Raw genomic sequence first — 21,902 nt, 5'->3', positions numbered from 1 at the left:
TTCGAACAGTAAAATGGGAAATTCAGATATCAAAATTATTTAAAAAAATAGGATAAGATAAGAAAAAACATTCCAAAACAATCATATATAATACGTACTTTATTTAAAAATTACAGTTTTACATCAGAATGAATGAAATGTGTGGCAGTATGTCTACAGGCTGCAAACTGAAACCAAATACTGCAACTGTATTCTTGGTGATCTCTGCACTTATCGTGCCACACAGTGGGCACTCCATGTTACGGTTCAAGAAAAGGCACCAAGGTTGAGGCACTATAAAAGTAATGTACATAATCAGTTCTTAAAAGTGCATGTCTTTACTAAGACAGAGCACAAATGAGTTAAAATAAACATACATATGCGACATGACGTAAGACCAAGAGAAGTAGTATTTTGAAAGGTAGTTACTATAATGCAAAGCAGAGTATACAATTAGTTGTTATGTGTGTGTGTATATATATATATATATATATATATATATATATATATATATATATATATATATATATATATATATATATATATATATATATATATATATATATATACACACACATACATACACACACACACACACAGATGACCTTTAATGGAATTTTAAGTTTGAAATGGCATTACAAAAAGATCAATCACAACATAACACAAAATACATCTTATAAACATATTACGGCAAAGACAAATAGCCCATCACTCAGAGTTCTTGAGCTTGTCTCCGAATGGAAGCGGTATATATTAGGAATCTCATTAGCATTTTTTCTTTATCTACCCTATATCGCCATGCTTTAGTGTTGGTGTAGCAAATTAAGTCCACCATCTTGGAAATGCAGTCAGTAAAGCAATCAGTTATTTTAAAACGTTTTTACCATGTAACTTTTTAAATGTCCAAGTGGTGCAGCAGACACACTTTCAGGAAATTGTATGACAAAGCAGCTAAAACAACAGATCCACAATTAAAAGTTTAAACAAATGTAGCTACCAAAACAGTTGGGATACCAATAAGGGTCATGTTTACACATGGCCATGTTGTTTGTTAGAGGGACTTCAGGAAGACAAAACCCAGTGCTTGATGGGCAAAAAGAAGTCTAATAAAGGAAAACACTGTAAAGAAAATGGATACATGATTTAAATATCAAATAAATATTAATAAAAATGACAGAACACATTTGGGCATAAATTGATAGTTCACACAAAAATGAAAATTTGCTGTTTGCTCACCCTCAGGGCATCTAAGATGTAGGTGACTTTTTTCTTTTTTCTTCAGAAGAACAGTTAATAAGATTTTTGGCTGAAACTGTGATCCTTGATGATTCATAAAATGCAAGTCAGTTGCTGCCTGACATTGCAAATTAAAAAAGGCATAAAGGAACACAAAATTAATACCCGTGGCTCCTGACTATACTTTGAGTTCTTATGAAGCGAAATGATCAGTCTGTGCATGAAACTAAACCTTTTTTTTTTTTACACAACATTACCTGTAATCCAATGCCTCAGTTAAATGGTCCTGAGTGATGTCCGGTTTGCAAACAAATCATTCTTTTGAACTGCTTGAACTGAATTATCTGAAACAGTTTGTGGGATCTACAAGTTACACAATCAAAATTTACTTTTGGACTGACAGTCATTCCGAATTTAAATCAGCCAATATATCGGTCTATATGATTCTATGATGTTTTTTGCCAACTCACTCAGCGACCCAGTCCTCTAACAGTCCCTGAAATGTGAAAACAGTTCTGACTCGATGAACAGGTGATGTGGGCATGAACCAAGCACTTGTATGAAGGGGAGAAATGAATCATTTAGCTGATGAAGACAAGTTGCTTATGCATTAGACATGTAAAACATCCACATTTCACATTATTATTGGGTGCTTTAATGATACAATTGTGTATGTTATATCCTTGTGTGATTATGTAAAATCACTAGTGAACTGAACCAGTTAATTGAAACAAACTGTTAAAACAAAAACTGTTTGTGGAAAATAATTGATTTCCCTGTTGCCGGAGGCTACTGATTACAAGTAACATTGTACATAATGTTCAATAATGTTTCTTGTACAGACTGATTGTATCGCTTCATAAGACCGGAGTATATCGTCAGGTGTTAATTTGGTGTGCCTTGATATGATTTTTTTTATTCTCAAAAGATGGGTGTCCATTGAGTTGCATGTTATGAATCACCATGGACCATGGTTTCAGCTAAAAAAACGGTTTTACTGAAGAAAATAAAATCACTTACATTTTAGATGGCCTGAGGGTGAGTAAATCCCTTTAAATACCTTGCATCAAGGTAACATTCAAATTCAAAACAATTGATGGAACTTACCTCAAGTGCCAAAAGTGACAGCCAGGATAATGGCTAGTATTACAATTAAAATAGCAAGGCATAAAGCAATCCATATTTTTTTCTGTGAAAAAGAAATGTGATGATTCAACACTGGTCAATAACAGAATGTTAATATGTCAAAAAATAAATTATCATAATAATAAGTTACTCACCTTGCGAACTTTTTTTGAAGTTTCTACAGCAGCAGCTGTGTCGGCAACAGCTTTCTCCACGTAGTTATGGGAACTCTTAATGCTCTCCTCAATCCGGTCCACCATTTCACCCTGAATTATATTTTTTATTTAACGTAGAATATGTATTTAAATTTAAATATGGACGAACATAACATTAAATTAAACAAAAAAAAAAATTCAAATGATAAAACATCATGGTTTTTAATTTACAACACATCTGAGGAATGAACTAACCAGTGTGTTCATCTCACCTGTGCTTCCACCTCCATTGCAAGGTACTGAAACATATCATGCAACTCTTTAATACTTTTCTCTAGCTTGATGATCTCATCATGTCGTGACTCAATCTCATTCAGAGCCTGTCTTGTAGCTTTAGCATCATTCAAAATCTGCAAGACAAAATCGATTTTTAAGTGGGTTCAAAACACTGAACAGGATTTTTAATGGGATCACATCATGTGACATATACAGGACACTATGGTGAAATGTTTCATGGTGCTTCATTTCAGGCAAAGGGGATGTAAGGGTTCTGAATAGATGAGCTGAAGGGCAAGAATGACCGTAATAAAAAGCCTAAAAGAGAAGTGGAAATCTATAAAGGAGGTACTGAAAATAAGGGGCATTTACTTCTAGCATTGCTTTAAAAGGAAAACGCCACGTTTTTTCCATATTCCACCATGTTCTTCCCTCAACTTAGACAAGTTGATACGTACCTCTCCCGTCAGTTGAGGGAGAACATGTGGCGTTTTACTTTAATGATGTTGACAACCCAGATTTCTTTTATCTGGAATAAAAAGGGCAATAACACTAAAAAAATACTTTGTCCAAAGGTGCCCCCGGAAATCTTAGTTCAAACTGTAGGTCTTTGCCTAATATTTCGCATTTAACTGCTTCACAAGAAACTCTGAAAGAGAAGGGGCAGAAAACAGGGAAATATTCCCTATTTATTATATCACTAAATAGCCAGATAGGCTAAATAACTTCAAATCAAAAACAAGAAATTACATTTTAGCTGGAACAGTTCTCAAAAGGATCTTACCAAAGAAAGCAAAAGAGAAAACTAGAAATGTTATATTTACGTTATCAGAAGGCTAACAGAAGACAGAATAATATCACTCTACTCTAGTAGCACTGTACTGTACTGAAAGTAGTACTGTAGTTGTAGTCTACTGTAGAGGTGGGCGATATGGCAAAAATATTATATCATGATTTTTTTCCCCCAGGTTTTACTTTTTTGTGAGTTGTCTGACAGTGCAGCCAAACTAATTTCCTCATTTTAAAAGCAAATAAATTTTTGGGGGGTGATCTATCCCTTTAATGACAAGAATCAACATTTTTAGGACTAAGTCTACTGTCACTTTAAGACCTGCACATGTGTCTGTATACAGACACGCATTAACTTTTCTCTCAGGACACTAGGGACAGTAGACAGATTTGTCAATTGCCAAATCAGGCCACTGCAGCGTCATCACAAAAGTTTACCATTTGCATGTGTTTTTAAGCCTTGATAATTAAAAAATTCAAGTGATTAAAAAGCATTCGGGCGTGAAAGAAAACTGCATTCAGTACTTGCAAGCTGTGTTCTGTGTAAACTGTGCACGCACACTTGTGCATTCAAGTCAATGCATGCACACACACTACACAATAAAACACACTCACGTTTTGTGTGAAAACATCAGTTTGCCCACTCTCAAGCATGGATTCTAGCTCTTCGTCGGTCACATTGTTACCAGCTGTAAAGGAAACCACATTCACATTAGTTTTATTTATCTTGTTCAAATAATGCAAAAGAAAGCCATGTTGCACTGGCTAATACTGCAGTAGTCTAGGACGTGTACTGATGTCAAGCATTATGTATCATACAAATGGAAACTCTAAAATGAGGGAAATAATAATGAGAGACCTGTGTGATAATGCTAGTATTGTCAATAGACTAAAACAAGACAGAAAAAGCACATACTGATTTTGAGTTGTCTTTGTATCCTCTCCACATTTCTGTCTCTGTACTGGGCTTGGATTGTATTACAGTGACCCATCACTTCCAGAAATTCACGGGACAAGACACCATGCTTTTAAAAGATGTTGAGGGACAAAAAGGGAGGAGCAGATTATTGTGAGCCAAAACAAGAGTGTCCATGTATTATATTTACAAATATTTATAATATACGTATTAAAAAGCAACTGACCTGGGTTCGCCGCATTCTAACGTTTATTGGAATATATTTGTCTTCACCTTCAGCTTTCTTAGGTTCAATGCCTGTGACAAATTAATGGTTTAATTTTTCACATCCAGTAAGGACAGCAGAAAACGTTCAATAACATCCACCTATGTTTATTTATCAGTCTCACTTTTTAACTTCTTTTGGATCTGGCTGGCCATGACTTTGATGTCTTCTCTGAGGGACTGCAGTTCCTTTTTCATACCTATATTGGCAAGGAGAATTGTATTATTTATTAATTTAAACCTTTTGTTGGATCATAAAACTTACATGAAAAAAAAAAAAATCTCAAACACCCAAACCTAAACTGAGCAACTCACTTTCCTCTGGGAGTGCGACTCCTAACACCGTTTTCTGTTTGTTCTCCAATTCAGACACCTTCTTTTTAATCGATTCAAGTCCCTCGTGAATCTCCTGAACCTATGTAGAAAACAAGTATGGTATTATTAAGTTAACTATGTTTGAAACAGAAAACATTGCAATGCTAATCTACACAATTACATAACAAAAATGTAATCATGGTGAACAACTGATGCCACAAGCACTTGTAAGTTTGGAAGTAGCGACTCATTTCTGGAGCCGCTTACAAAACAATCCCACAGTTCCCTATTAATTTATGTAAACCTTTTTAAAGAAAGACTCATTTTCTTTCTCCTCGTTTGCTGAGCTCCCAGATCCGGGCTTTATCATGAGAGCGGTGGTTTCTTCATCTTCATCTGATGCATCAGCAGTCTAGTGAGAAGAGAAGAAAAGTACGCACATTAAGAATTAGTTATACATTTGAAATATTTATTTATACGCAGTTTAATTCACTTACTCGCGTTCGAAATGAATGAAAATGTGTCAGACAAAATTAAGAGCACATAGCACATAGTTTTATGGGAAGAAACGGATGTGATTTTAAACTTTTGTCCTCGAGGGTGTGAAATATCCAACAGTTAGTTTACAGTGCTAAATATAACTGAAATGAGTTCCATTACAACAGTCATTTATAAAAAAAAATTAAAATTAAAAAAAAAATCACTGAATCAACTGCAAACATTATTGGCTGCTAGTTTGTTTGTAGACTAAATAGTTACACCCACCTACGCTGTAAAACTATAACGATGGTGGTGCAGTGTTAGCTTCCGATTTCTGGTATTTCACTGATGATTTTTTTTTAGAATCGCTATAAAGATACATAAATAGAGACATAGCAGCAGACTGGGAGTTTATATATGAAAGTGTTAATAAATCACAGTTGCAGCTGTGGGTAAGGTACAGTATCCGCTAGTTAGCCAGTTAGCACGCTAGCCGGTTTCCTGAGTGCACTGCCCTACTTTGTACTCACATTGCCCAACTCCTTCGTTCGGTCCCGCATTCTCGATGTATCTTATATCCAACTCCGATGAAAAGTTCCTGTCTTAAGAGGCGTAGCTCATCTAAATTATCTGCAAACTAAATTTAGCAAAACTCAAAACCGAAAAGAGGGAGTTTCCATTCAAAGTCACATTTCACGCCAGCCAACTTCCACAAATAACTTTGAGAGCAGATTGTTGACGGGCGCTGTGAGGAGCCTAAAATGACGATATTAAACTAATATGGATGAACTTCAATTATGCATCGAGTTCAAAATGGGGCGATGTAGATGTATATGAATTTGTCGCTTTCTTCTTCTTCTGTTTCAGTTTGCAGATGTATGAAAAACGATCAAGGATTTTACTGCCCCCCGCTGGAAAGATATAGAGGCCTACTATGTTTATTATTTCACTTTGGCGAAATACAATATTCCACTCGGATCTCAAGAATCTCAATAAGAAAGCAAACGCGAAAAGAAGGTCTGTAAGTTGATGAATGTAACTTTATGAAGAGTAACTGTATAATATAGCCTTATATAAATTCAACAGGTTTTTATTTAACAATGTCAATCTCTCTTTGTTCATGTAAACAAAGGAAATAAAAATATCTTGGAGAGCAGGCAATTGAAATTAACAATTGAAGAGTGAATAAATACAAAAGAAATCCATACATGTCTAATTGTAGATTCATAATTAGGAAAACAGATAAATTATCTACTGTACATTGCAATCTGTGGATAATATTGTGGATAATAGCAACATTCTAAAATTCATTAAAAGGACTGCAAGAACATTCAAATATCAAATTAACGCTAAGTTTCCCTTTTTGAATGAACAGAAAATACAGATGAATGAGGCTCATTCACAAGCCAGTTTGCCATCAAAGGAAGACAGAGTGATGGCAAAAGCCTGCAGAGCACACATGGGAAAGCTGTAGTCCATGGAGAACACATCTTCAGCTACTCGCCCAAACTGCATCACAATGTAGTCCACTGGAGAGAGATATTCACTGATATTAGATTTAGAATTAGAAGTAGGAATTGTAATATTGTTATATATAATATATTAAAGCAACTACAAATACAAAATGAGTAAAAAGAACCACTCACCATTATCTGGGTGGACAATCTGAAAGTTTTTCACAGATGCCTGAGTAACTCGGCCATGAAAATTTAGCACATATGACTGAGTTTGCTCATTCCAGCTGGGTGATTTATTTAAAAGGGTGACAAGATTCTCTTTGTTTCCGTTCTCATATCGGGTGAGCAGAGACTCCAGCTCCTGGGACATGCAAAAGAGATATTATTGTCATTAGAAATATATATAAAACATGATTTAATAAGTGAACCAAAAACATAATTAGATTTTATCTCGGTGAAGCGTGACAAAAAGTTCCCAGACATAAAAAACACCATTCAAAGGTTTGGAGTCTACATTTATACAGAAAGAGTGCATTACATTGGTCAAATGTTACATTAAAAGAATACAAAAGAATTCTATTTCAAATCAGCGCTGTTCTTTTGATCTTTATATGTATCCAAAAAATCTTTAAAAGAAAAAGTTTCTTGAGCACCAAATCAGCATATCAGAACAACTTTTTGAAGGATCATGTAACATTGAAGACCGGAGAATTTGCCTGCTGAAAATTTAGCTTTGACCTCACATTTTATTACATTACACTCTATTTCTGATCAAATAAATGTAGCCTTGGTGAGCACAAGAGACTTCTTTCAAAAACATTTAAAAAAATGTTGGACCCCAAACTTCTGAATGGTAATATATATCCAAAGGAAGAAACATAATATTGCGACTGATAATCAAAAAATAAAAAATGTGATCACCAACATAATACTCACATTTTTTGGTCGAATAACAACTCTCTCATCATTCTCATGCATACCAGGAATAATTACTGTCATTTTTCTAGGTCCTTTGAAACCCAAAACATTTTTCTCCTGTGTGACAGTAAAGAACAATGTAAGGTTTATATATATATATATATATATGTATACACACACACACACACATATATAAACCATAGACATCTAAAGAAAAAACAGCACAAAGTTGGCATCTTACATAACATATTGCTGCTAGCTCTTGTCTCAGCGTATCTGTTTCTTTAATGAATGGTTTCCTTTCTGGATTCACGCCATTATCATACACAGTGAATTTAGTACCCAAGACATTTGATCTGAGGAGACAAATTTTTAGCATGGGCAGAATTGCAAACAATATTTGTAATAGGGCACTGTAATGGTACTGACCTTAGTTTGCCAATGTAGCTCTCAGTGTCTCTGGATAAATCGGTAGGATCGATTGATATCAAATAATTCGAGGTTTTGCACTTCTTTCTTTTTCTGCCAGCCATCAGAAAGACCTGCCCATTCGAAACATTGGACAAGAGAACAATGACATGTTAAGCAATGAAAATGACATTAGCCGCTTTTCCACTGTCGGGCCAGTGCGAGCCAGGGCTTAAAACGGGCCAGGCAGGGCTAATAGCCTCGGGCCAGTAGCAGCGAGGCCGAAATAGCGCAGGGTTTCCACAGTCGAGCCTGAAGCTCTGCTGCACTTCACTAGAACACACCCTTTACACGCCCTGTCAGGAACAACATCACGCAACCCCATCATTTCACCAACAAAGAGAAGTTATCAGAATAAGAAATAAGTCACGGGAACTAGCGCGATCACAAAACGAACATTATAAAAGCTGCCATTTGTTTGCAGGCTTTGTTAAATATTTAAATCTAACAGCATCAATGTTTTACTATAATAAGGGGATGCATCATAATGAATTAATTTATCAGGATTGAAAATTAGTCACACAGAAATATAGCGTTATGAACATTATGTATCTGTTATTCAGTCGAGTCTGTTTCTGTTTATTTGAAGTCACAATAGACTATATACATCACATTTAGAAAGAATGATAATTTCCATATTTTTATAAAAGCTGCCAAACAAAAACTAAACGAGACGAGACTTATGACAGATAAAATATGTTACTAAATAAATACACGATTATGATAGAGAATAAGAGGCTGACGTCTGATTTCTTCAAGTGGTCATATTTACCATGTTTACTATGGTAATGTTAATGGCTAGTGTGCATAGTCTTTTGCATCGCTTATAAATATTTCTGCCTTGTATGCTGATTATAATCCATCGGATCAAGTTATTTCAAAAACTCGCTGCTGACTGAAAGTGAGTTTTGAGCTCAACTTATTTTAAAAAGTCTTTAATGCTGGTGTTGAAGTTTTTAGCTTTCTGAAACGATTTGCAGCGCTGAGCTCTCCAGACAAGAAACTCCGCCTTTGTTCATAACCCCTCCTCTAGCCCCAGCCGGCCCGACAGTGGAAACGTGGCTAGTATTTCTCATGTTTTTCTTTATTCACACTTCTGCTAACCCTTTTCCCATCCTCCTTTTCCATATGGAGGTAATATGTGGGAAAAATGCCTTTCTCCACTCCCCTCCTGTCTCTGGTGATCCTGCACTGAATGGTCACATCTCTCGAAACAGGACGCATGGCAAACTGTTCCAGATCCTCCAAAGACATCGGAGAGGACTGGGCAAGAAAGAAAAAAGATCAGGGTTATTGTATTAACTTCAAATAAACCTTAAACCATAAATAAATAAATATATATCTATATATATTCACACCGAGTGGTTAAACTAGGTAGTGCAGTCCAAATTCAAAATATTGGAGAGGGTTTTTTTCACCCGGTCCCGGTGATGATGAATGAAATTAAATACGCGGAGGTTTCCGCCAACTGGCAACCCAGGGTGCCGAAATACAATTGGGTAAACCGACAGTGAGCGGGTTTCACAAACCAAAACAAAGATTGACATTCCGGCCAGGAACACACTTTTTCAAAGGAGAAAAACTGACTGTAATGTTGTTTTTCAGATAAAAAAAAGTATGTTTATTTAGCATGTTCCTTAAATATCTTAAAACATAGTATGCTATTTTTATGCTTTAGTAGAGTCAAAAACTTACATACAGCACCTTTATCTCATAAAAAGGGCAAAACAAAATGACTTATTAGCTTTCAAATTTAAATGGGAAAATGATATTTATAAATAATATGCACACACACAGTGTATATAACACTAAACAAATGATTTTAGACTACATCTTACTCTTCCCATGTCCAAAGAATCACTATCAGAGACGGGCTCCTTATAGTTGGAGTTTAAAGAAGCAATACTGTCATCAGTTTTTGCTCCTTTTTTAGACTTCTTTGTTGTTTTTTTAGCTTCCCTCTTTTTGTCCTCCTCCTCTTCGTCCTCTTTTTCTTCTTCACTATCACTGAGATGACATCTCACTACAACGACAGAAAACTAATATTACCAATCAGGCCAGATCAAAAGAAACCATCATAAAACAACAAGGTTAAGACGTATGATTTTATACTTGGTTTGGGATGTTGTTTTCTCTTTGGTGTTGGAGGAACGCAGTCTTTTGTTTCGTCCTCGCTCTCTGATTCAGGTTCTTTCTCCTCATTAACATTGATTTCCACAACTGAATCAGTCTGAATTGCTGGAAAATACCCAGAGTTGGAATGTTAACAATGCCAATGTCAGCTTATTTCCTATTTATGGATGAGGCACTGGGCTGTGTGACAGGAAACGGCCTCTAACAATGGAGACACATCTCCGGTACACTTACAAGACTGTTCCTCTGTCTTCACTTTCTGCTTGGATTCGTTTGTCTTTTCCTTCTTCTTTACAGTTTTTTTCTCTTTCCCCTCATTTTCCTCCACTTCTATTGCAGGTTTGGCCTCAAGAACTAGAATGTGCAATTCAACTAAATGTAAAGGCATGTCACTCAAAAGGCAGATCCAAAAGTTTTAATTGAAAATAGAAAAAAAAACTCACATTTTGTTTGCCCTTTTTTAACACCCTTCTTCTTAGTTTTCTTTCCATCTGCCAGGCCTTCTGTGTCTAAAGTGCATTTAGCGCTGTGCTGTGGGCTGATCTCTAGATCGATTTTCTTAGGGATGACCGGAACAGACTGAGCAACCTCTTCAGAAGCCTCTTCTGTCCTGGATGAAATGGTCAGCTCTCCTAAACAAATCTCTTCCACCGTGTTTTCGTAAATCTGCTCGGGCTGTGTGTCTGACAATAAAAAGGCAGGGTGTTATTTTCTGTAAAACTAATGACTAATAAAAAACATTACGTGTTAACAATACAACAAAGTAAGTGATTACAAACCACTGAGGGAAATGTTGCTCTGAGATTGGCTTATCAATAAAGCTGTATCATCAGATTCAGCTTTCTGTTTGCGTGTCTTGGGACGAATGTCACGATTCGCAGTGATCATCCGGGCATCTGTCCTTCTTCTTTGTTGTTTCTTGATTAATAGCGAACGCTGTAAGAATGGACATGATATGAACTGCTGCATCAGATATAAGTCTAATCCAAAGACATTCATTTCTGAGATACTTGCCTGATTGTCCAGCTTCTGTTGTCGGACACCTGCGTCCTCCATTTCTTGTGTTGGAAAAGAACAAATATCAACATTTTGACAAAGATTCCATGTTTTTATTTTCATAAACTCACCAGTCACAATGCCCGCTCAAATCAGCTATCAGCTATCAAAGCAATGTCCTATTGTCTGTCTCTGCAGCTCCATATGACATCCCCACCTGCATGCGACAGAAGCTAAAGAAGATTACAGCGGATAAAGTTCTTATACTCCACTGAGACGTCATGTAGAATAGATCCTTCATCATTACTGAAAACAGCACCAGTGTCACAACATTAAGTGTAATACCAGAAACTAATATATATTTCTGCAAATTCCTGTCAAATTATGCAAGAGTAACCACTGTTTATTAAGGCACTTGTCGATTTTGAGATTTTGCTTCCTTAACTTGTCTATTTTTTTTAGACTTGTGGGAAGAAAACATCCTAAATACACTATTGTGTCTGTAAATTTCAATTACAATACATAAGCTATTTTTAAAAGACATTTAAAAGATGTTTCCTTTAAATGAGTTTTTTTTTCTCATGCACTGACTTGTGCAGCACTTTACAGTTTTATTCTTATTTATATTCTTAAAATTTGTTCATGTATCACTTGCCTGATTTATATAACGTTTCACACTTAAAAATGTGTTTTATTTATTTGTTTAAATTAATGGAGTAATATAAAGACTTATCCAAAGTTCCCCCTTAAATAAACTTTTAACTCTAACGCAGTAATAAAACAAGCATTTTGAACCTTTATGAACTTTTAAGGCCAGTTGCAAAATAGTCTTACAAGTTAGTGATCTTTTTTTTTCGTTTTGACTGGTTATGGCTTTAAGTCAGTTACATAGAAAGTCGATTAGCCCTTGGCTAACTGCTACTTGACCAGTCTAGGTCTTCACAGAGGTTAAATTTATGCAACTTCCCCCAGATTTCAGGAAATATATTTTAATAAATGTTAATACAAAACAACTAACGTTCGTTGACACGGGAAATTATGTTATCTATTAGTTCTGTGTCTCAAAACCTAGTGACCCCATTGCTAGTTTTAGCATCATAAGCATAACTCATAAACAAACTAACCACCCGTGCCCTGGATGGCAGTATCTCCCCTCAGCTTGTTAATATATTCACAGCTGAAGAAAAACGAAACTGATCACGTTACTCAACTCGCATACTCTCAACAATGTTTTGACGTGTTTTTTTATACTTCTAATCTGTTCTATCTGTTTGTGTAATGCAGTCTAAGTGACATTTAAGAAAAATCGCAATTTATTACGGACGGATGGGATGAAGGTAGGAATTTTACTTTATTTTTTACATTCGTATCTATGAGCACATTAACTCGCGCTAACGTTACCTGAAATTCAACCTGGAAATAAAGCACTATTACAGTAAGTATCATACCAATGCATCTATCTTTTAGTTATTTTCTTTAACATTTTTTGTGAGTTAAAAAGTGCTGTGACAGATAGCAGACAAGTTAACGAATTAAAGGCCACTATACACTAATGCCAGAGTATTCCTCTAAACAGGATTGCTAAGTATGTCCGGTTTCAATGCATTTAATCTGTAATCACGGGTAAATGACATTATTAACCACAGAACTAACAAATAATCATGATTAATCTATACGGGGAGGCTGCAGACAGGACCTTATTTGTAGCAGACAGATCTACGGCCCCTGAGGAGGATATACGGCGAAATGATTAAACCGACGCTAACCGTCCCGTCCATAGACATTGACTAATTGAGAGTTTTGTTGTTTTTGTGTGTGAATTTAAATATAAACATTACATTAAGATATCAGATGATCTGCACTTACGAATTCAAATACATGTACGTATTCACTTTTGGTCTACATGCATAGCCTACAGGAGACAACTGAATTCGTGTTTTTGAAAAAATAATAATACACAAATTTGGATCAAATGGACAATGTAATGACACGTGATCTACTGTAGCCTTATTAGATTCACTGTAGGTTTTCATATGTACAGGTGATGGAGTGATATATATGTTGTTGTGAATTTATATATAAAGTTATTCAGATATTTAGCCCATCAGACAAACAGTGTAATCATTTGGACCATCAGTTAAATATTGAATATTTATTTATGCTTTAATATTCACTACTGGTTGTCATACAGCTACAGAATAGTGTCCTACAAAGCATTTGATAAAGACAAACAATTCACCCTTTTCTAAAATTCAGAGGGCCATTTAACCATCTGAGAAGAAAAAGACAAACTTTTTTGTGTACAAAAATTTATTAAAAACATGAACTAGGATGAATGTCTTTTAATTGTTGTTCAGTCCTCCAGTCAAAATGCTCCCACTCACTGGTTTAAAAAAAAAAAAAAAGTTTCACATGTTTAGCTTTTTACAACAAAATGAAAAGTGTCTCTTCTACAATAACCAGAAAAAACAACATTAGAGCAATGGTTTCACCTTATGGATAAACTATTTGACATTAAAAACAATGTGAATCTGATTTTCCTTTGGCCACTGCCTTGCATTTCAACAGAAAGAAAACATTTGAATTTACTGACCCCCCAACACGACATCTCTTGTTACTATCATTAAAGAGGCAGATTCATAATGAAAATGTTTTAATTTAATTTAAACTGTATGAACATAGGATATCAAGAATAGAAATGTGAGTATTGCCATGTGGGAGTTTTACTGAGGTGATTATGTAAACAATGACGAGGCATTATTATTCGTGTGGCTTCTGTTCTGATGGCTCATATACAGCCTCCCCATGCTGGACGCATCAGGAACAACGGGGGGTAAAACTGCCTGCTCCAGGTCTGCAGCCTCCCCCTGCTCTGATCAATGGCCGTTTAGGGGAGGAGGGGCAGGTTATTCCTCACAGGGGTTTAAAGAGCAAGTCTGGAGATATTTGTCCCCTAGACACTTAAATCAATAATTAGTGATGTTTTGGAGAGGACACAGTACGAGGTCTGAGGAATCTGTTGATTTCTCCCTTTATGGATTTGTGAAAACATTTGCTTTCCTTAAGTTATGGCAAAACAAAACAAAGACAGAAAAGACAAAATCATGCAAGTAAAAAAAAAAACCTGTAGCAGAACATGCATGATAAGGGATGTTTTGATCGTGGTTGATGACTCATGCTGCAGTGACTGTTTTTCCACAGATGCCCATTGTGTCGTGTTACCTCTGGTAGGATGATCAGAAGTCAAGAGCAAGATGTAAGTTCTCTTTCTTATTCGTTCCAGTTTGTCTGTGTGATATGCAATGACAGATATAAATATTGCACTTAAGCAATGAGTTATTATGGGTTTAAGTCATTCAGATATTGAGACATAGCAGATTACAAAACAGCTGATGATACTTAAGGATTTGCTGTTGATAACAAGGGACCACAGTATTGTCCTTTTAAAGGTATAAAATATCATAAATGTTTGAGATTTGTATATTTTGGTCTTGAAAATGTTTCTTTAACTTTTTTAAAAGGAGTTCATTGCTGTGAGAGTTCAGGATCCTCGCGTGCAAAACGAAGGGTCGTGGAACTCATATGTGGACTTCAAAATTTTCCTTCATGTGAGTATTTTTGTTAGTATTATCAGATTATAATCTAATAATGTGACCCTTTCCAACTACCAAAGTTTTTTAAATACTTCCTTAGACATGAAAACAGATTAAAATGTTAAGATTAATTTATAATTAATAAATTATAATTAATATAATTGTACAGTTTTGGCGTTGATTAATGCTACATGAGGTTTTTTTAGTTCATTGCATTTCAGTGACCATAATTTATGTGTATAATGATTATTTAGAGGGCAGAACTGTCTGTGTCTGATATATTGTACATTAAGCATTTTATTGCACAGCAAATAAAATGCAAACAAAACTGCTTCTATTGAAACTGGTATTTTAAAGATACATGAAACTTCTGTAGATAAGCACACACCATCTTAATAGCCAAATACTGGCCGATATATCAGTCTTTCACTATATGCATTTTTATTCTTCTGTTGATCAACACTTGTTTTTAAATGCCCTTGTGTTATCTTATCTGGCTACTTGGTTTTTTCACCAGACAAACAGCAAAGCATTCACTGCCAAAACATCCTGTGTGAGGCGGCGATTCAGCGAGTTTGTGTGGTTGAAGAAAAAACTGCAAAAGTATGCTGGTCTAGTGTAAGTTCCTTTGCACAAACACATGACTGTATAGCTGCATACATGTCTCAGCCAGTGCACCTCAAAAAAAAAAATAATAATAATAATTTTTTTTATACATATACATACATACACTTTTTTTTTTTTTTTTTTTATATGCCATTTAGAAATTCTGTGTACATTTTATTCAAAGGCGGAGCGTGTGTAAGGCTGGGGAAGGCTTAAAAAAATGCCCCTGCTTAAACTCGCGATAGATCAATGTTAGTGAAAATGTCATTCTCTATATATAATTTATTCGCTGTTTGAATAATCGTGGAAAGGAAACATTATATAATTATAAATTTCTGGCGTTATTATTAAATTGTAATCTCGTTAAATACAAATTATGTTCCATTAAAAAAAGTATTTACCCTACATGACACCCATGTCTGGTTCTTGCCAAAAAAGACGTGTTTATGATGTTTAATACACAGTGGCCGAGCCAGGATGTTTTTCCTGAAGTGGCCAGGGAGGGGCCAGCAATCAGTCTGGGGTGGCACAGAAATCTTCATTAGTTCAATATAAAAATATATGTTTGATTATAATGTAGGCTACTGGACTGTTTTAGTGCCTAAAACACAACTGAGTACAATTAATTTCTACTTAACTGTAATTGAGATATTTGTAAATTAGATCAAGTAATACTGGGTGAATATGACAATTTTTGTATTATTCCTCACCTCCAGGTATTTTAATAAAGGGGCTCACTATAGCTTTATTGTTTATTCAGCTCCTAGAAACTCCCAAATGCTTGCTCTCCATGCATGCATAGTGATAAAAATTTGAAAAAGGCCGAAGTAAACAGTCATAAATGCCAGAATACAAAATGAGTTATTTTATGCATTTAAATGTTTTAATTTTCGCATATTGTCTAGTATAAGTGCACTGTGCTCACATTTATTTGTGCATTCAATTACAAATAAAAAATACATATCAACTTGTGCCTTAAGGTAATCTCGAATTGCAGAATATATTTTAGTACATGCATTTGAGAGACGTTCTTGTGTGCTGCTTACATGAAGTTTTCAGTTTTAATCGCCTTTTTGGTGATTTCATGACTTGGCTGACGACAGAACGAGGTATGTAGCTGTAACACATTAATACTTCCTAATTATGGGAAGATGGAGGCGGGAACCGGCGGACAATCAAACAGAAACTTTAATTACAAAATAAAGACAGCCCCTCACGGACGACTGACGTGCACAAATATAAACCAAACACAACTAAAACCCAGGCCTGGTCCTCTCTCGTCCTTCACTGTCGTCGCTCCCATTTTATATCCTTCCATCTCCTCCGTGGGACTCGAGACCGGTGGGTCGAGCAGGTGTCGCTCATCTCTAATGACTCCACCGGCCTCGCTCCTGTTCCCACGGCCCTCGGCCCCGCCCCACTCATCACAGTAGCCTATGCTCAAAGATTCTTGTGTGGGTTATTTAGGATGAAGAGATATAGAGTTTGTGCCACATAACTGCGTACTGTTGAAGAGTGTGCTCTGTGAGCACAGTAAAACGGCTGATGGGACAGGGAAGTGTGTTTTACTGAGAAATAGTCTAACAATATCTCATCAGACCGGAGTTCACAGTTGTTCTACTGAAGCTCATTTGGCTGCTGTAGCTTTTCCGCGCTCGTTTGACTCGCGCATGATGCTGAGGTGAAATGCGCATCTGAAAAGTATCCCGTTTGATGTGGTAATAGCCTAAAGAGATACGGCGGTTCCGCATCTAAATAAATCCATTTCTTGTCAAGAAAAAAATTGACAAAAACTGCAGTTTTGAGTGGGGGGGCCAAAGGAGTGGACACGCTTTCGTTAGTGATGGCCACCCTGTTAATACATTTGGCTGCTTTTTGCCTTACCCTATGGTTTGTTCACCCTCCGCTTATGATTTTATTTAAATTTACTACAAGCAACATTAACAATTTGCAATGTACTAGGGAGTTTTTCTGCACTGTGTTCCTTTTTTATCTTTATAATAATGAAAAAATCCATAATGCATCACTGTATTTCCCACAGACCTGTTCCTGATCTGCCGAAAAAGACTTTCTTCTCGTTTATTAATGATGAATTAATTGAAAGGAGGAGAAAAGGTCTGCAGAGCTTCTTGGATCAGTCAGTTCCAGCTCTTTCTTTAAAATCTTCTAGTACTTGTGTTGCTTCTTACAAACATTTAAAGAATGGCATAGTTAAAAATAGGATGTAAAACAGTACAGAAATGTTCATTTTAACACGCAGTATTTTGTCTTTCTATACAGAGTGCTCCACATGACGGTATGCCTGTCAGATAGCCAGCTCCATCTTTTCCTGCAGACTCAGCTTCCTGTCAAGCACATTGAGGATTGTGTGCAGGGTCACACCCCTTACACTGTTACTGAAGCCATTCTGACTTATGCTTCCTCTAACCGTGGCTGGGTGCAGGAGGAAGGGGATGTGGACGAGACCCAAAAATTATGGCCCACCACTCTTCCATATGAATCTGTAGAGAGGTATACATAAAAAATAAAATAAAAAATAGTTGCAAATACATAAAGCTCTTTCTGATATAATATTAAGATTAAAGATCTCTTTACAGCCCTGCTCCTCATCTTCCTTCATTACAAAGTCCAGGAGCCACTTCCAGTGGGCCTCTAAATGAACTTACAGATGTTTCAGACTCTGAGTCGAGACTGAGTGATGCAGAACAGTCTGCACTTGACCTGAAGCACGGAATCGGCCATGAGCAGCTGCCTCAAGAGGGAGAGAGTTACATTAAACTAGTAGTTGAAGTCCACCCAAACCTTGTTGTTTCTGTAGAAACTGAGGAAGAGGACGGAAACATCAGCTCAAAAGAAAAGCAAAGGCTTGATGAAGATGCCAAGGATCTACAAAGTTATGATTGTAAATATCTAGCTCCACAGATAGCCAGACTCATTGAAGATGAGCTTCAGCAAGGAGATGCCCACAATGAAGAAGATCTTGATCAAGAAAAGTCTGTTGCCGAAGACTCATTTGAAGTTACCTCAGTAGACGAAGTCATCGAGAAAAAGATTGATGATATCAATGAAGCGAAGAAGGGAAGTCAAGATGTTGGACTTGAACTGGATAGCACTGTGAGACAAACCCCTGACAAGGTCCTTCATGAAGAAGATCCCGGAGAAAGGATCCATAAAAATGAAGTTACTATTAATCTCAGTGCTGATGCTGAGAAGGTACTTGAAACCGCAGAAGATGTTGCGCTCAATGATGCTTGTGAGGAGAACACACCAGATACTGAAGATCAAGATAAAGCTGAGATAACAGAGGAGCATGTGGTCCAAGAGAATGGAGTCAGTGATGACAATGCTGTTGCTCGGGAAGAGGCCATAAATGAAAATGAGGTGCATGTTGGCGAAGTGAACAAGCTCAATGCAAAATGTCTTCAACCTTGCAGTGCCCTTTTGATACTTGAGGGCACTAAGGAAGCGGTGAGCATGCAAACGGCCCCCGAGACTGTCAGTAACCTCAATGCCAATACTGCTGATGTCAACACACTTGTTTTACAAGCCATAGAGATGGACTCAAAGCAATGTCACGAGATGGACAGTCCTCCTATCATCACTACACACCAAACAGATACTAATTCCCATGGGAATTAGTACAGTCATAGATTAGACAGAGTTACATAGATGGACTCCCTTCAGCTCATTCCCAGTCAACATCCAAGACGTCTTTCTACTGTGTGAATGAGTGCATGTAACTGTTCTCAGCATTGATCCACTGTTAACGTGTTCAGTTACAGACTAGATACACTGAATGATTAGACCGAGCTGTAGTTTTTCCCCTACAAACAATGTGAACAAACACAGATAATGCACTGACTAATGTGCCATTCAGGATTGTGAGCAAATTGCACATGCAGCGAATAGTTATAAATCCATGGTAGCAGGCGAGAAAAAGCAGTGTACATCACTGTGGCACCTTGATTCTAATATTCACCATCCTTAATCAAAATATTTCTGTATTTGTATGATTTTAGCAAAAGGAAATACCCCATATGACATGTTGTTGATCTATTTTAGCAAAACCAGATTTTAACGGGCACTTCCTTTTTCTCCCAACTGTAAAACCATGTTGCTCTCACATGTTTGCTCTACTGGAACTTTGGGTAATTTAAAGGGTTAGTTCACCCAGAGACGAAAATTAGGCTACATTTTACTCACCCCTGATGCATCCTAGCTGTATATGGCTTTTTTTTTTCTGTCGAATCCAGTTGGAGTTATATAAAAAATTGTCTTTGATCTTTCAAGCTCTTTTGTTGCAGTCAGCTGGTGTTGCATGCATCAGTCCAAAAGAAGTGAAATAAAAAGCGCCCTTCCATTAAAATAAGTGTCTCACACAGCTCCAGGGGTGAACAAGGGCCCCCTGTAGTGAATCGATGTGTTTTTGTGAGAAAAATATCCATATTCAAAACATAAACATCACTTTTAATGTAGCTTGCGCCAACAGTTGTACATAAAAGCAGTTCCAGTAGCATGATGTTTGAGGTCAGTGTTGTGCATACACTGGTGAGTCTCGTGAAAACCCTCTTGGCTTATATCGAAATCCTCCCACATTCTTCTTTACTAATCCTTGTTTAGTACTTCTAATTAGTGACCGTTGTTTTGTTTTGATCTTTCCGCTGTTTCTGCGTGCGTCACTTCTGAGCGGCGCATGCGCAAAGGTGACCTCATACGTCATCTGTGCTGAACAACTTCCATTTACAATGAGCACAATCTAGATTGGATATGGAATATGGATATTTTGCTTACAAAAACGCATCGATTCGCAACAGGAGGCCTTTGTTAACCCCCTGGAGCTGTTCAGACACTTTTTTAATGGAAGGGTGCTTTTTATTTCATGTCTATTTGACTGAAGCAATGCAACACCTGCTGACTGCAATGATAGAGCTTGATAGATCAAAGACAGTTTTTAATATAACTCCGACTGGATTTGTCTGAAAGAAGAAAGTCATATACACCTAGGATGCCTGGGGGTGAGTTAAACGCAGCCTAATTTTCATTTTTTTAAGGGTAACTAACCCTTTAAGGGATGGTTCAGCCTAAATTGAAAATTCTGTCAACTTTTACTCACCGTTGTGTTCTTCCAAACCTGAATGACTTTCTTCTGTGGACCACAGGATGATATTTGGAAAAATGTCTTAGTGTTTTTCTATCCAGTGTTGTTTTGGACCCAACTTAAGTTCATTATACAATTGAAACATTCTTCTAAGTATCTTCCTTTGTGTTTTAATAAATTTCTAAAAAATTACAAGGATGAGTAAGTGATGACAGAATTTTCATTTAGGGGTGAACAATCCTTTTAATATAATTTGTGTGGCTGTAAAGAATACCTTTTTTAATATTTTCAGGGTCTTTGGCATCTAATTTCTTTGTTGCTTCATTTATGGTGAGAACACTAATTTCCACACAGAAATTTTATAAGCTATGGAAAATAACATGAAAATAACATAAATGCACAGGAAATGGCAGCGCACATTGTTTGGAAAGATAATATATTTTATTTTCCCCATCCTTGTAATACTAATATGGAAACAGAAATGTACTCAAAAGGGAATTTCTTTTTGATTGACAGAAACTTCTTTATTTTCTTAGATAAGTTGATCTTTTATTACGCACAGATACAAATATGAATGCATAGTAGCATTGCAAATTCAAAGCATCCTACATTATTTTTTAATTTGTTTTAAAAGGATTTAATTTAAGATTACATTTTTACCAGTAAGTTGTGAAGGGTATAAGAATGTCTCATTCGGCTCCACTTGTAATGTGACATTTTCATGTTCATTTATATGCGCCACATCTGTCGGTAGACTACATTGTAGGTACATGAGTGCCAGAGCACGTGTTTATTACTGTATGCATGTTTGGATTCACCAATGTGCTTACTAACATCAAACCAATAAAGAACAAGAGGTTGAAATGAAACTCAGTGTCCACTGATTCACCTAAGAGAACATGTTGGAAACCATGAGTGCAGTCACTATACCGACCAATACCAGTATATTAACTGAACAAATACCTTTCAAAATGCCACTGGACAGTTCACACAGCCAATGAAAGTTGGACTTGTTCTAAATCTGCATTTTAAAATGAGTTATTAATGTAATATGTTCAAATGTGTGTTAAAACATGAATTGGACATATATTTTAGGTT

The 21,902-nt window shown here is 36.3% G+C and overlaps 3 protein-coding genes across 7 annotated transcripts; 1 reads left to right on the top strand and 2 right to left on the bottom strand.

The window, feature by feature from the left end:
- Positions 1 to 84: 84 nt before the first annotated feature.
- Positions 85 to 6,399, bottom strand: LOC132122190 (syntaxin-4-like). Its single transcript, XM_059532160.1, has 11 exons — positions 6,066 to 6,399; positions 5,360 to 5,467; positions 5,056 to 5,155; positions 4,866 to 4,940; positions 4,703 to 4,773; positions 4,477 to 4,585; positions 4,176 to 4,249; positions 2,768 to 2,905; positions 2,496 to 2,606; positions 2,323 to 2,404; positions 85 to 1,098 (listed from the first exon to the last, which is right to left on the bottom strand). Exons 1-10 carry the CDS (start codon positions 6,093 to 6,095, stop codon positions 2,324 to 2,326), a joined length of 897 nt encoding a protein of 298 aa, XP_059388143.1. The 5' UTR covers positions 6,096 to 6,399; the 3' UTR covers positions 85 to 1,098; position 2,323.
- A 205-nt stretch (positions 6,400 to 6,604) lies between these two features.
- LOC132122185 (tubby protein homolog) lies at positions 6,605 to 13,517 on the bottom strand. Of its 3 annotated transcripts, none has more exons than XM_059532152.1 (13): positions 13,204 to 13,517; positions 11,526 to 11,724; positions 11,291 to 11,447; positions 10,955 to 11,194; positions 10,729 to 10,865; positions 10,491 to 10,608; positions 10,217 to 10,401; positions 9,471 to 9,641; positions 8,340 to 8,452; positions 8,152 to 8,266; positions 7,929 to 8,027; positions 7,182 to 7,353; positions 6,605 to 7,064 (listed from the first exon to the last, which is right to left on the bottom strand). In XM_059532152.1, exons 2-13 carry the CDS (start codon positions 11,628 to 11,630, stop codon positions 6,931 to 6,933), a joined length of 1,746 nt encoding a protein of 581 aa, XP_059388135.1. In that variant the 5' UTR covers positions 11,631 to 11,724; positions 13,204 to 13,517; the 3' UTR covers positions 6,605 to 6,930. The 3 variants fall into 3 exon arrangements, with proteins under 3 accessions (XP_059388135.1, XP_059388133.1, XP_059388136.1); XM_059532150.1 differs by having other exon boundaries at positions 11,526 to 11,740; positions 13,204 to 13,260; XM_059532153.1 differs by having other exon boundaries at positions 9,483 to 9,641; positions 11,526 to 11,740; positions 13,204 to 13,257.
- Positions 12,660 to 19,987, top strand: LOC132122186 (uncharacterized). 3 transcript variants are annotated; one of them, XM_059532156.1, is made up of 7 exons: positions 12,660 to 12,844; positions 14,709 to 14,763; positions 15,029 to 15,115; positions 15,618 to 15,718; positions 17,748 to 17,843; positions 17,987 to 18,217; positions 18,304 to 19,987. In XM_059532156.1, exons 2-7 carry the CDS (start codon positions 14,740 to 14,742, stop codon positions 19,343 to 19,345), a joined length of 1,581 nt encoding a protein of 526 aa, XP_059388139.1. In that variant the 5' UTR covers positions 12,660 to 12,844; positions 14,709 to 14,739; the 3' UTR covers positions 19,346 to 19,987. The 3 variants fall into 3 exon arrangements, with proteins under 3 accessions (XP_059388139.1, XP_059388138.1, XP_059388137.1); XM_059532155.1 differs by having other exon boundaries at positions 12,660 to 12,942; XM_059532154.1 differs by lacking the exon at positions 12,660 to 12,844 and adding an exon at positions 14,478 to 14,613.
- Positions 19,988 to 21,902: the final 1,915 nt, after the last annotated feature.

This window comes from Carassius carassius, chromosome 40 (assembly GCF_963082965.1).
Source record: "Carassius carassius chromosome 40, fCarCar2.1, whole genome shotgun sequence".
NCBI classification, from domain to species: domain Eukaryota; kingdom Metazoa; phylum Chordata; class Actinopteri; order Cypriniformes; family Cyprinidae; genus Carassius; species Carassius carassius.
The sequence above is the reverse complement of the archived record's forward strand: the minus strand, read 5'-3'. Positions and strand labels throughout refer to the sequence as shown.